At 41.4% G+C, this 12,316-nt stretch overlaps 1 protein-coding gene across 1 annotated transcript in view; it reads left to right on the top strand.

Annotated features, from left to right (window-relative positions):
* The window catches only part of MYO3B (myosin IIIB), a gene marked incomplete at its 3' end in the record, with an annotated part of 367,317 nt that extends 362,453 nt beyond the window's left edge, over positions 1-4,864 (top strand). Inside the window, exons 32-34 of the mRNA XM_079782950.1 lie at positions 2,928-3,034; positions 3,407-3,453; positions 4,726-4,864. Coding sequence (XP_079639076.1) covers positions 2,928-3,034; positions 3,407-3,453; positions 4,726-4,864 — 293 coding nt within the window. The remainder of the gene's footprint in view (positions 1-2,927; positions 3,035-3,406; positions 3,454-4,725) is intronic.
* Positions 4,865-12,316: the final 7,452 nt, after the last annotated feature.

Genomic DNA, 12,316 nt, shown 5'->3' with positions numbered 1-12,316 from the left:
ATCATTTGCAGCAACCTGGGAGGAATTGGAGAACATTATGTTAAGTGAAATAAGTCAGTCAATGAAAGAAAAATACCACATGATCTCACTCATTTATGGATAATAAAGAACATTATAAACTTGAACAAAAAGATAGATACAGAGACAGTAAAGCATCAAACAGACTGTCAAATTACAAGGGGAAGGTTAGGGAGAGGTGGGGGAGATAAGAGATCAATCAAAGGACTTGTATGCATGCATATAAGCATAACCAATGGATGCAAAACTCTGGGGGGTGGGGGCATATATGGGAGTGGGGTGTGGGGAGGGCAATGGTAAGATATGTACACATATAATACCTTAATAAAAAAATTGAAAAAAATAAAATAAAATGTTTAACTGTATATCTCATCTGGAATTTATTGTGGTCTGTGAGAATCAGGAGGTATATTGAGAAAAGTAAAAAATTTAGAAATTAAAAAAAACAAAACTAATTTCTGTCCATCAGCATTAGCTTATGGCCTTAAGCAAGTCGCTTACGTCTTCTAATTCAGTGTTCTCTACTAGACTGAAGGCAAAGACCTTGTCTTATTTCTCTTTATCTTCCCCACAATATCCAGCAAAGTACCTTACATTTAGGATAAATGTGATAAGGTTTGTATTTAAGTTATATTTTTTGCATATTGCTATCAAATTGTTCTAACAGCACTCATTGAATCATGATTCATATCCCAATTATTTATTTGGTTGTTTATGATTGGTCATGTATCAATGACACTCAGATTTGCCCCAATGGCAAAGCACCTAAGAGTTGTAGCACTCTGCAAAACATCTGAAATACAGCGATATTAAAGTTAAAATAATGAAAATTAAAATTTGATGCTAAATCAGACACCAGCTTACACTACTTTCTAGTATAGTATAGACATCATATGATCAGACACCAGCTGTTTGTTTTTAATTTATGGGAGAAATTTTCAAATTGAGAAAATTCTATCCAATAATTTAATTCCTTCTAATAATCAGGTAAAGAAAATCTACCGTGGAACAACAAGTTGTTTAAGAGCAAAGTTGAAAACCACATCTTACATTAGGCATTCCCAGTTGAGAATATAAATAAAAGCCTCTGATCGAGTATAAACACTATATAAATATAAAGTTCAGCTAAACCAAGCTGAACTCCAGCTGAACCCCAAAACTCTTTAAGATTAGTCTTTTTAGTTGACCAGGTTGGAATTCCTACAACATTAGAAAGTCTACAGGAGATTCATGTCAGATCTCCAGTGCATGTTCACACCAGCAAGCTTAACTCTAGATGCTTCTGTTTATCAATTTATAAACCAGAAGAGAAAACACAAAAGGACCTCACAACCTCACGTTCTACCATGGTAAAGACTATGGATTTTGCAAAGCAAACAGGAGGCGGGTATGTTGGAACTATCAGAGAAAAACAAAAGGAAAAAAAAAACATTTCCATTCTGGATTCCTTGTACTCTGAGGATGATACTAGTGTGAGAGGCTGGAGTCCTGTCCTCTGCACAGAGTTCCTGGAGATGTGGACAGGGTTGTCTGTTAAGGCTACTGGACCCCTCTGCCAGCAGCATCACTTTGCTATGCTAATTAATATTTTTTTCATGGAGCTTACTTTTACTGAGACATTTGACTTTAAAAAAAAAAAAGAATGTTTTGTTAAGAAAGACAATGATGCTGTTGTTTGCTGTTGTTTTACTGCTAGAACAGGAGTTAAAAAACTAGGGTTGGGTTCCCACTCTGCCACTTGATCTGGGATGAGTCATTCAATATTTGTAGACCTCAGTTTCCTTTTCTGACAGGAAAAAAAAAGAGTGTTTAGAATGGACAGTCTCTAACATCCTGTACCTTTCCAATAGTCTTGTTCAAATATAAATATGTTCCAATTCAAGAAAAATAAAAATGCAAGACTTCCTACTTCAGAAACTGATAATTCACTATTCATAATGGTCCTTGCTGAGTCCTTCTTCACTTAGAAGTTCCCCCTAAATTTCCTTAAATAGTAGGAATCTCTAGTGAAGTCAACCTGTGACTACAAATCTCCAACTCTTTTTTATGAATAATTAGTTTAAGATATACACTTGGCCTGTGAAAATGATATCTCTTCTCTAGACTATGACATTCGTGAACAAGATTCTACAGCAGTTGTGTGTATGTTGACAAGAAGTTAGAACTGCTGAACGCTGGTTTAGATATAGTGCCAAAAAGACAGCCGATTCCACAAAAATCATCTGCCTGAAAGGGAAATAAATCATGACCTCATTGAACACGTGGTTTCTTAACCTCCAGGGCACTCTTGGTCCAGGATTCTGAAATTAGGACTAAGACAAAGAGACTGCTCCATGAAATCGGGCAATCATCCTTTCCCCTTCTCCCTTGCACTACCTCCGGAGACTGCACGGATCGATGCATTGTTCAAAGCATTTCAGTAAATACTAGCTCAAGCCATTTTCCTACAAAATGTATCCCACCAAAAAGTTTGCTTCTCCTCTACTCACAAGTGTGTGTGCTCCAGATGTCTTTGAACTCTCACTGTCGGATGTGGTGCAGACCATCCCAGATTGCCTTCGCTGTCCTGAGTTATCTCACTAAGGGCACTTTCTACTCTGCAAAGGCTGCTCACCAACCTCTCCTTCAGCAGCGTGGATAAACCAGCTTGCTTTATGTCACTCTTGACTGCTGATTCAGATAAAAAAGATGAAGGCAAAGTTACAGACAGTATCTCTTGTTTACACTTAGCAACCTCTGTGGGTTTGTTTTTTTAGGATAATATTTCTCTTAATAATAGCAAAGCTCTAACGTGCCCATTAAAATGAGACACAGTTTCTACTAAGTGCGTTTATGTGAAGAGAAATGTTTCACTGAATTTTCCCAAAACCTCGGATGGTTTACCGTAAAGTTTTGCTATCTTGTTGCAGGTTCAGAAAATGGCCTTGCACAGAAGCAGCGAACACCTCGCCGAAGATGTCAGCAACCCAAAATGCTGAGTAGCCCTGAGGACACCATGTACTATAACCAGTTAAATGTGAGTTCAAAGTGGCCATAAAGCTGTTTCGCTGGCTTTGTTTCCAGTTAATAATTCTGTTATTAATACCTGTTCCAGCCCCTCCAGCCCCACCCCCACCCTCTTATGCTCTCGTCTTGAACATGTGCTTAGGCTCTTTATCTGTTGCTTTCATGTCAGGATGTCTGCCTTCACGGTGAATAATTGATGTGGTTTATCAAAGACGAGCAAGATGCATGCTTCATCAGGCTCACTTGAGCCCTTTGATCAAAAAAATTATGCTGTGACTTCTGATATTATCAGCATCTGCTTGCATTCAACACAAAATCACTTTGAATTAAAAATTAACGACTTGCTGCTTGGCTTTGACTGTGTTCTTGGCCCTCTCCACAGGGAACGCTAGAATATCAAGGGAGCAAGAGGAAGCCAAGAAAACTTGGGTAAATATCTGTCTTCTTAGTTCTGAGCAACTGTAAACAGAAGGGGTCCTTTGTGATATTACAGAAAACGCAAAACTTCCCTGAGAGGCTTCTAAAAACATGCAATGGGTATAGCCCCGCTCTTGTTGACATTGGAGACTACTTTTCACAGTAGCAAGTATACAAAACTTGAATCTATTCTGTCTGAAAAGGCTGGAATTTCCATCGAAAGGCAAATATTATTTCTCAGGGAATTGTACTTTCCTCATAAGTGGAGACATAGCGGATTGTATAAAATTCTCCCACAAACAAGATCACTCCACACAGGGCAAAAAGGTGGCTTCCCCTACAGTACCCTACCCCTGGGCCTTTTAAAGGTACAGGAAAATATCCTCCAGTGGTTTGACAGAAGATTCTAAGGAGTTTGAGCTCATTTTGTTGCAGAAGACCAAGAAGACCAAGGATGCTTTTGAGGAAGTTGGAGGGACACTGTTTAATACGCCAGCGGACTCAGGGAACAGCCTTCCAAATCTGAGTGAAGGAACACGCATGGGGCCCTCCCTTATATCTCCCTCCCTGTGCTCTTTGTCCCATAAGCATGGCTCATGCTTCCGGTCCTTTTCTCGGGCCTTGCAAGAAGGCTTCCAGGTGTTGGGGGTCTCCAGGCCATATCTGGTGGTCTGACCTGGCGTCAGAGTTAGGAGCCCTCCCTCTGGGCAGTGTACTGTCCACAGTCCAATGGCCTCTGTAACCGGTTCTGCAAGACCAGTATCTGGGAAAGAGGTAGTGACTTAATTATAGGTTATCAGGAATGTACACTGAGCTTGCTGGCTTGGATTCAGATCACCAGCCCCAAATATCAGGGCTACATTGGAATCAGCCCTTTTAGCCTTCTCACTTTAATTGTTCGCATCTCAATTGAGAATAAGAATGAGGTAGTAATTGGTACTAGTTTAAGAAGTGAAAGAGGTCAGGAGGGGAACTTGCTCACCTGAAGGAAAGCAGATGGAGAAAGGCCAGGTAATTCACATACATCAAGTTGCAATATGATCGCCATTTCCAAACACCACTAAATTGGGCCATTATCCGTGTGTGACTCAGAGGTGAACGGCTTTGCGTATCAGACCCCAGTTCCTCTGTGCTGCAGGACTCTGGGCTACCCTAAGCTGTCCTCCTCCCATCCCAGTCCCAGTGTTGGGACCCAACCCTGTTCCAAGCACTCAGACAACTTTAGGTGCCCCAGAGATGGCCGTGGCTTTTCTTTTTCTACCGAAACTCTTTTCTTTGTTGCAGCCAAGTCAAAGTGCTTGATGGTGAAGATGAATATTACAAATCTCTGTCACCCGTGGACTCGACCCCTGAGGAAGGCAACTCAGCCCACCCTTTCTTTTTTCCCTCGTCCTCAAAAGGAGCATCTTCTGCTCAGCACTGAGTTGTCCTTCCTGTGGCTCAAGTCTGTTGAGGGTAAGCACAATCATGGTAACTGACTGATTGTCATTTAAAAAGAAAGCACTACAGTGGGGTCAGCCTCTTTGGACACCTGCTGGAGCCGTACTGAACAATTTTCAGATTCTTAACCATTTTCTCCTACCTCCATCACCTTCCCCACATCTGCTCTGCAGCTTGATCTGAGTAATCCCTTCTTTTCTCAAACTATGAGTCTCTTGGGGACACAGAGTGCACCTCCACTGCAGTAATAACCATCATTCACGCCCCCATCTAAAAGGGTAACAATCTCACCATCAGCCAACTGTGGACACTGATCATATTTCTTTATTTTTCCGACCACGTCCTTCCATGCAGAATCTGCCCCTGTGAAAATCCAGAGGTTCCTTGCCTCCTCGCCTCTCCACAGCATCCCTTCCCCTTTGCTGGTATTTCGACCCTGCCCGCCTCTCCCCAGGGGCAGGGCTCCATTGCTGAGGGTCTCCATGCTGGAAGAGTATACCCGAGGTCTCCTAGGCCTGTATAATGTTTTGTGTATTTAGGGAGAGAGCCCTAAATTTTTTAGATTCTTCCTATAAGGCAAATGAACTCCTTTCTTGCTAGTTATTAGGGCAACAAAGCCTTTGCCTCTTTACTCCACCTTGTCAAGACACCCCCATCACCTTAGCAATAAAAGAAAGGAGTGAGTTGGAAAGAATCTTTGGACCTGTCAGAGTCCATGTCACATGCTTTTGTAACTTTCCACTCTCTGGTCGGCTGTCTGCAGGAATCATCTTCTCTCGTTCATCTCGGCGTGCACAGATCTCATACAGTGCCTGGCACAGAGTGGACATCCAGTTAATGCCCACCCTTGACTGAGTGGAGAGACCTAGTTATACAAACATATCTGATAGAAAAGTTACTTTCAATTATATGTTATACTAGTAGCCCGTTTGCACGAAGATTCGTGCAATAGACCTTCATTCACCTGGCTGCCTGCACCAGTTTTCTGCCGGCACCGGGGACCCAGGCCTTGGCTGTGGCCACCGCCTTCTGCCTTTTTCAGAGTCGGGGCTTGGCCCCGGGCAGTGGCCTTGGGCTCGACGGCACCCAGCGTCCCTGCTACCGATCGCAGGAGCCGACCCCCAGTGGTTTCCTGCGATCGGTGCAGGCTCCCCTCTGGTGCCCAAGGCTGGGAAAGCCTTGGGCGGCTTTCCCGGCCTTGGGCTCGGTCGCACCCAGTGTCCCTTCTACCGATCGCAGGAGCCGAACCCCAGTGGTGCAGGCTCCCCGCTGGTGCCCAAGGCCCGGAAAGCCTCCGCCCCAGGCTTTCCTGGCCTTGGGCTCGGCCGCACCCAGCGTCCCTGCTACGGATCGTAGGAGCCGACCCCTGGTCGTTGCCTGCGATCCGTGCAGGCTCCCTGCTGGTGCCCAAGGCCGGGAAAGCCTCCACCCCGAGGCTTTTCCGGCCTTGGGCTCCGCCACACCCCAACGTCCCTGCAACGGTTTCCTGGTGGGCGTGGTTGGTGGGCGTGGCTCAGTTGGTGGGCGTGGCTTGGGCGTAGCGAAGGTGCGGTCAATTTGCATATTTGTCTATTATAAGGTAAGATGTGATTAATCACTTTTATTATCCCGTAAGTTCTGATTTTTTCATTCAAGGTTGGGGTAGTCTTATTGTAATGATGTTATATTACACATTATAATACTCAATATGATTCAACATGCAAAACAATATGTGAGATTTCTGTGTGATGTAAAAAACCTACAAGACCCTTTCCCTAGAACAAATATTCTCAATGTTTTTTTTTACGTGGCAGATAGTACACATGGGAGTACTCAGATTTTGAGAAAAATAAACGAGGAAATAGGAAAAAGAACTTTTCAGAATTTTAAAGGGAAGCATTTTAATAAGCATTTTACAAACATAAATAATAAAATGAGGCATTTAAAGATTTCAGAAATTGTAATTTTACAAGAAAAAGAAAACCATTAATTCAGTAGTCAAACTTTACTTTTTAAAAACAGTCAATTTTTTTTTCCAGACCTTCACCCCAAAGGTAATGTTGTTAAGGCATGTGAGTAGAGCAGAAGAAACACAAATGAACATCATTTTATTGTTTAAAAATAATATATAGATTTTAGCATTATTATTAATATAAGTATTTTTTGGAAATTTCACTTTTATCATTGATTTGTCTACTTTTGATTTGATAATATTAGCTGCTTTTCAGTCTGTTCAATAGAAATGTTTGTAACTTCCCACTAATTCATGTACAACATAATTGTATACCTGCCTTGTTTCTACTTAAAACATATCTATAAATAAATTTTAAAAGGAAATAGAAGTTATTATCTATATATAGAAAAGGCTAATATGCAAAGTGTCCCCTCAGGAGTTCAACCAGGAGACCAGGAGTTCACTCGCTCTCTATGATGTGCGCTGACCACCAAGTGGCAGTGTGGAATGAAGGCAGGCCCCGGCCAGCAGCCTGAAGGTCCCAATTGGCCTTGATCACTGTTCAGGCCTAGGGATCCCACCTGTGCAGGAATTTCGTGCACTGGGCCTCTAGTAAAAATCATAATTCAGAAGCTCTGTAATAATTACTCATTGCCACAGTAATAACTCCTAGCACTGCATTAGAAATATTGTTCACTATCAGCTTCAGCATAGATAAGACAGACTCTAGATATTATTCTTGAGCTAGTTATAGTGCCACAAACTCAAAAAGCAATTCTTAAAAGGAATTGATGAGAAGATGTAAGCTGGAATTTCATAAATGTCTTATTAATTTTATCAAAATAATAAGCACATGGCAAAAACAAAACCAAAATAAAATAGTACAGAGAGTTTATAGTGGAAAGCAATCTTCTCTCTGCCCCTACCTTAGTCCCTATCCTGGGAAGCAACCTTTTTTAATTATTATTATTTCTAATTTTAATTATTTTAATGACTTCCAACATGTCTCTACATAATTTGCTTCTATGTTCTTGATTTACTATTTTAGACAATATCTACTCTCTCTTTCTATGAAAGATGTGCATTTTATCTTAATTCCTCTCTCTTGACTTCTTCCAGTGCTTAAATTTTATGTTTAAATTTTTGTTGATTGCTTTTTAAACTTTGAATTATATCATTAAACACTTATTTTTGTGCCTTTGACTTTAATAATATCTCTATGAGGCTGCCTTACATGAAAAAACCAATAGGCTGAAAGATAATGTCAAGTGAATAGGATAAAGGACCCTGGACAAAACAGAAATAATTCTGAGGGTAGAATAGTTTTTTAAAATTTTTACTATAAACTTCTGGTGTTCGTGTTCTGAGCTGCTGCTGCTTCTTCCATTTTAGTTCATCTGCATATATGCCTCCATCCACTTTTTTAAACTTTATTTTAAAATATCATACATATATAGAAAAGAGCACAAATTAGAAGACTCAGCTCAGTAAGTTATCAGGAAGTGAATATCTATGTGACCACTCATACAGTCAAGAGTAGAAGATTGTCAGCACCCTAGAAGTCTCCCTCATGTCCTTTCCCAATCACTACTACACCCAGCCACCTCCCCAGAGATAAGTACTCCCATGACTTTTTTGATAAACACTTCTGTGATTTTCTTTATAGTTTTATCACTTACATGATCCCTAAACTCTATAGTTAGATTTTTTTTATATAGCTAGGTTTTGGGAAGTTTATATAAATGGAATCATGTAGTATGTCATTTGGGGGATCTTGGGTTTTTTTTTTTAATTTAATGTTATAATTGTTAGTCTCATCTAGTTGTGGAATGTAAATGTAGTTTATTCATTTTCATGATTTCAGTATATGAATATGCCCTAACTGATTTACCCATTCTACTTTTGATATATAAATATGAATTGTTTGCAATTTGGGGCTATTTTAGAAATTGCTACCACCAACATTATTATACTAGAGGCCCAGTGCACAAAATTTGTGCACGGGGAGGGCGGTGTCCCTCGCCCAGCCTGCACCCGCTCCAATCTGGGACCCCTCGAGGGATGTCCAACTGCCCGTTTAGGCCTGATGCAGGTAGGATCAGGCCTAAATGGGCAGTCGGACATCCCTCTCACAATCCAGGACTGCTGGCTCCCAACTGCTCGCCTGCCTGCCGTCCTGATTGCCCCTAACCGCTTCTGCCTGCCAGCCTGATCACCCCCTAACCACTCCCCTGCCAGCCTGATTGATGCCTAACTGCTCCCCTGCCAGCCTGTTTGTTCCTAACTGCCCTCCCCTGCAGGCTTGGTCACCCCTAACTGCCCTCCCCTGCAGGCCTGGTCACCCCTAACTGCCCTCCCCTGCAGGCCTGGTCCCCCACAACTGCTCTCCCCTGCAGGCCTGGGTCCCCCCCCCCCCCCGACTGCCTTTCCCTGCAGGCCCGGTCGCCCCCAACTTCCCTCCTCTGCCGTCCTGGTCACCCCTAACTGCCCTCCCCTGCAGGCTTAATTGCCCCAACTGCCCACCCTTGCAGGCCTGGTCCCTCCCAACTGCCCTCCCCTGCTGGCCATCTTGTGGTGGCCATCTTGTGTCCACATGGGGTCAGTCATCTTTGACCACATGGGGGCAGCCATCTTGTGTGTTGGAGTGATGGTCAATTTGCATATTACTCTTTCATTAGATAGGATACTAGAGGCCCATTGCATAATATTTGTGCAAGAATTGGCCTTCCTTCCCCTGGCTTCACTCCCAGCCGCCCGGAGCCAGCACGTCCCCGCTCCCGGCCTGCCCGGGAGCCGGCAAGTCCTCACTTCTGTCCAGAGCACCGCTCCAGTAGCTCCCTCAGCTGCCCCGCTTCCCCTCATAGCAGGCTTACGCCCCTCCCGGCCGCTCAGCGCCTGCATATGCAAATTAACCTCCATCTTTGTTGGGTTAATTTGCATACTCTGATTGGCTGTGGGCATAACAGAGTGATGGTTAATTTGCATGTTTCTCTTTTATTAGGTAAGATGTCTTAGTGTATATTTGCATGCATTTTTGTTGGCTATCTATCTAGTATTAGAATTGCAGGGTTCTAAGGTAAGCATATCTTCACTTTAGTAGGTAATGCCAAACTGTTTTCCTTAGTGATTGTAGTAACTTACAATCCTGCCAGAGGCATAAGAAAGCTTTCATTGGTCTACATTCTCACCAATTCTTGCTATTATCAGTCTTCTTCATTTGGGCAGTCTGATGGGTATATAGTAGAATCTCATTGAAATTATAGCTCACATATCACCAATTAATAATGATATTAAGCACATTTTTATGTGTTTAGTGACCATTTTAGATATTTTTTGGTTACAGGCCTATTTTAACCCTTTTTTTATTATTTGAAAAAATGCTAGTTGTATGTTGCAAATATTTTCTCCACTAGGTTGCTTGTCCTTTCATTCTCTTAAAGTGCCCTTTGGTGAAAAAAAAAAAGTGTAATTTGCCCTAGGTGGTTTGGCTCAGTGGATAGAGCATCCACCTGTGGACTGAAGGGTCCCAATTTTGACTCCCAGTCAAGGGCACATACCTCAGTTGCAGGCTCGATCCCTGGCCCTGGTCGGGCACATGTGGGAGGCAACCAATTGATGTGCCTCTCTCAAATTGATGTTTCTCTCCCTCTGTCTCTCCCCCTCCCTTCTATTCTGTTAAAATCAATGGGAAAATATCCTTGGGTGAGGATTAACAACAACAAAAAAGTGTAATTTTAAAATAGTACAACTTACCAATCTTTTCATTTTTGATAGGTGCTTTTTTTATGGCCTGTTAAGAAGTCTTGGACTGCAAGGTCATAAAGATATTTGCCTTTAGTGTCTTCTGGAAGCATTATTATTTTGCGTTTCACATTTAGATCTTTAAACCACCCAAAATTGATTTTGCAAATGGTATGCAGTGGGGTAAATTTTCATGTTTTCTACAATGGATATTCAACTGCCTCCGCCCCATTTAATGAAAAGACCATCCTTTTCCTTCTGCTCTAAAATACTACCATTTACATAAATCAAGTGTTCATGAGTCTGTTTCTGTATTCTCTATTCTGTTCCATTGGTCTATTTGTTATCCTTGTCTTAAATACTGTACCTTTATAATAGGCCTTGGTATATGGCAGAGCAAGGTTTTCAATACTTTTTTCTTCTCCAAGAGACCTTTGATTAATCTAGACACTTGGCATATTACAGAAGCAAATAATCAACTTTTGGGGGGAAAAAACTGTTAGGGTATTTTTTTAATTATCTTGAGTTTATAAGTCAATTTGGAATGAATTTCATGTTTATAATATTGAAGTTTTCAACCCATGAACATGGTATATCCTTCTATTTAGTTAGTTATTCCTTCTCTTCTTTCAAGAATGATTTATAATTTTATGTAAGAAATCTTATCCATATTTTGTTGGTTTTATTCCTATGAACCACATATAACTTGATATCATTTAAAGGATTTTAAATTTTTTTGTTTTCTATTTGTTGCCTGTTATAGACTAAATGTTTGTGTTCCCTCAAAATTCATATGCCCTTAGGGGGTGATTAGTTCATGAGGGTGAAGCCCTCATGGGTGGGATTTGTGCCCTTATAATAGAGACTCCAAAGAGTTTACTTGCCTCTTCCACCATATGAGGACACAGTAAAAAGATGGCTGTCTATGTACTGGGAAGCAGGCTCTCATCAGACACAGAATCTGCCGGCACCTTATTCTTGAACTTCTGTTGTTTAAATCACCTACCCGTGGTCGGCAAACTGCGGCTCGCGAGCCACATGCAGCTCTTTGGCCCCTTGAGTGTGGCTCTTCCACAAAATACCACAGCCTGGGTGAGTCTATTTTAAAGAAGTGGCATTAGAAGAAGTTTAAGTTTAAAAAATTTGGCTCTCAAAAGAAATTTCAATCGTTGTACTGTTCATATTTGGCTCTGTTGACTAATGAGTTTGCCGACCACTGGGTCCTAGGCCATGGTATTCTGTTATAGCAGCCTAAACAGATTAAGACATTGTTGTTACATAGAAATGCAATTGATATTTTGCATTCGAGATCTATCAACTGTGCTAAATTTACTCATTAATTTCAATAATATATCTGTAGATATTTTTTGGATTTTCTACATACACAATTATAACCTCTGCAAATAACTATAGACTTTTTCTTCCTTTTTAATATTTCTACTTAGCTTTTTCTTGACATAGTGCCTGTATAAATTAGTTATTGCACATCAAATCAAGCACATATTTCTCACAAGTCTATGGATCAACTAAGTACTTTTCCTGATTTAAACTAGTTTTGCCAAGGCTTACTTGTGCATCTGCAATTGGCTACAGGTCAGCTAAGCAGCTTTGCTGATGTTGGCTTGGTTCCTCACATATCTAGAGCCACAGCAGGGACAGCTGGGTTAACTTAGTTCTTTTTGACATGGTCTTATCCTCCAATTTGCTATTATCCACAAATTATAGTGACAGAATTTCCCAAAAGGGGGTTGGCGGGGGGAG

This window comes from Cnephaeus nilssonii (genome assembly GCF_951640355.1).
Source record: "Cnephaeus nilssonii genome assembly, chromosome: 10".
NCBI classification, from domain to species: domain Eukaryota; kingdom Metazoa; phylum Chordata; class Mammalia; order Chiroptera; family Vespertilionidae; genus Cnephaeus; species Cnephaeus nilssonii.
Note: the sequence above shows the minus strand (reverse complement) of the source record. Positions and strands in the feature narration are given on the sequence as shown.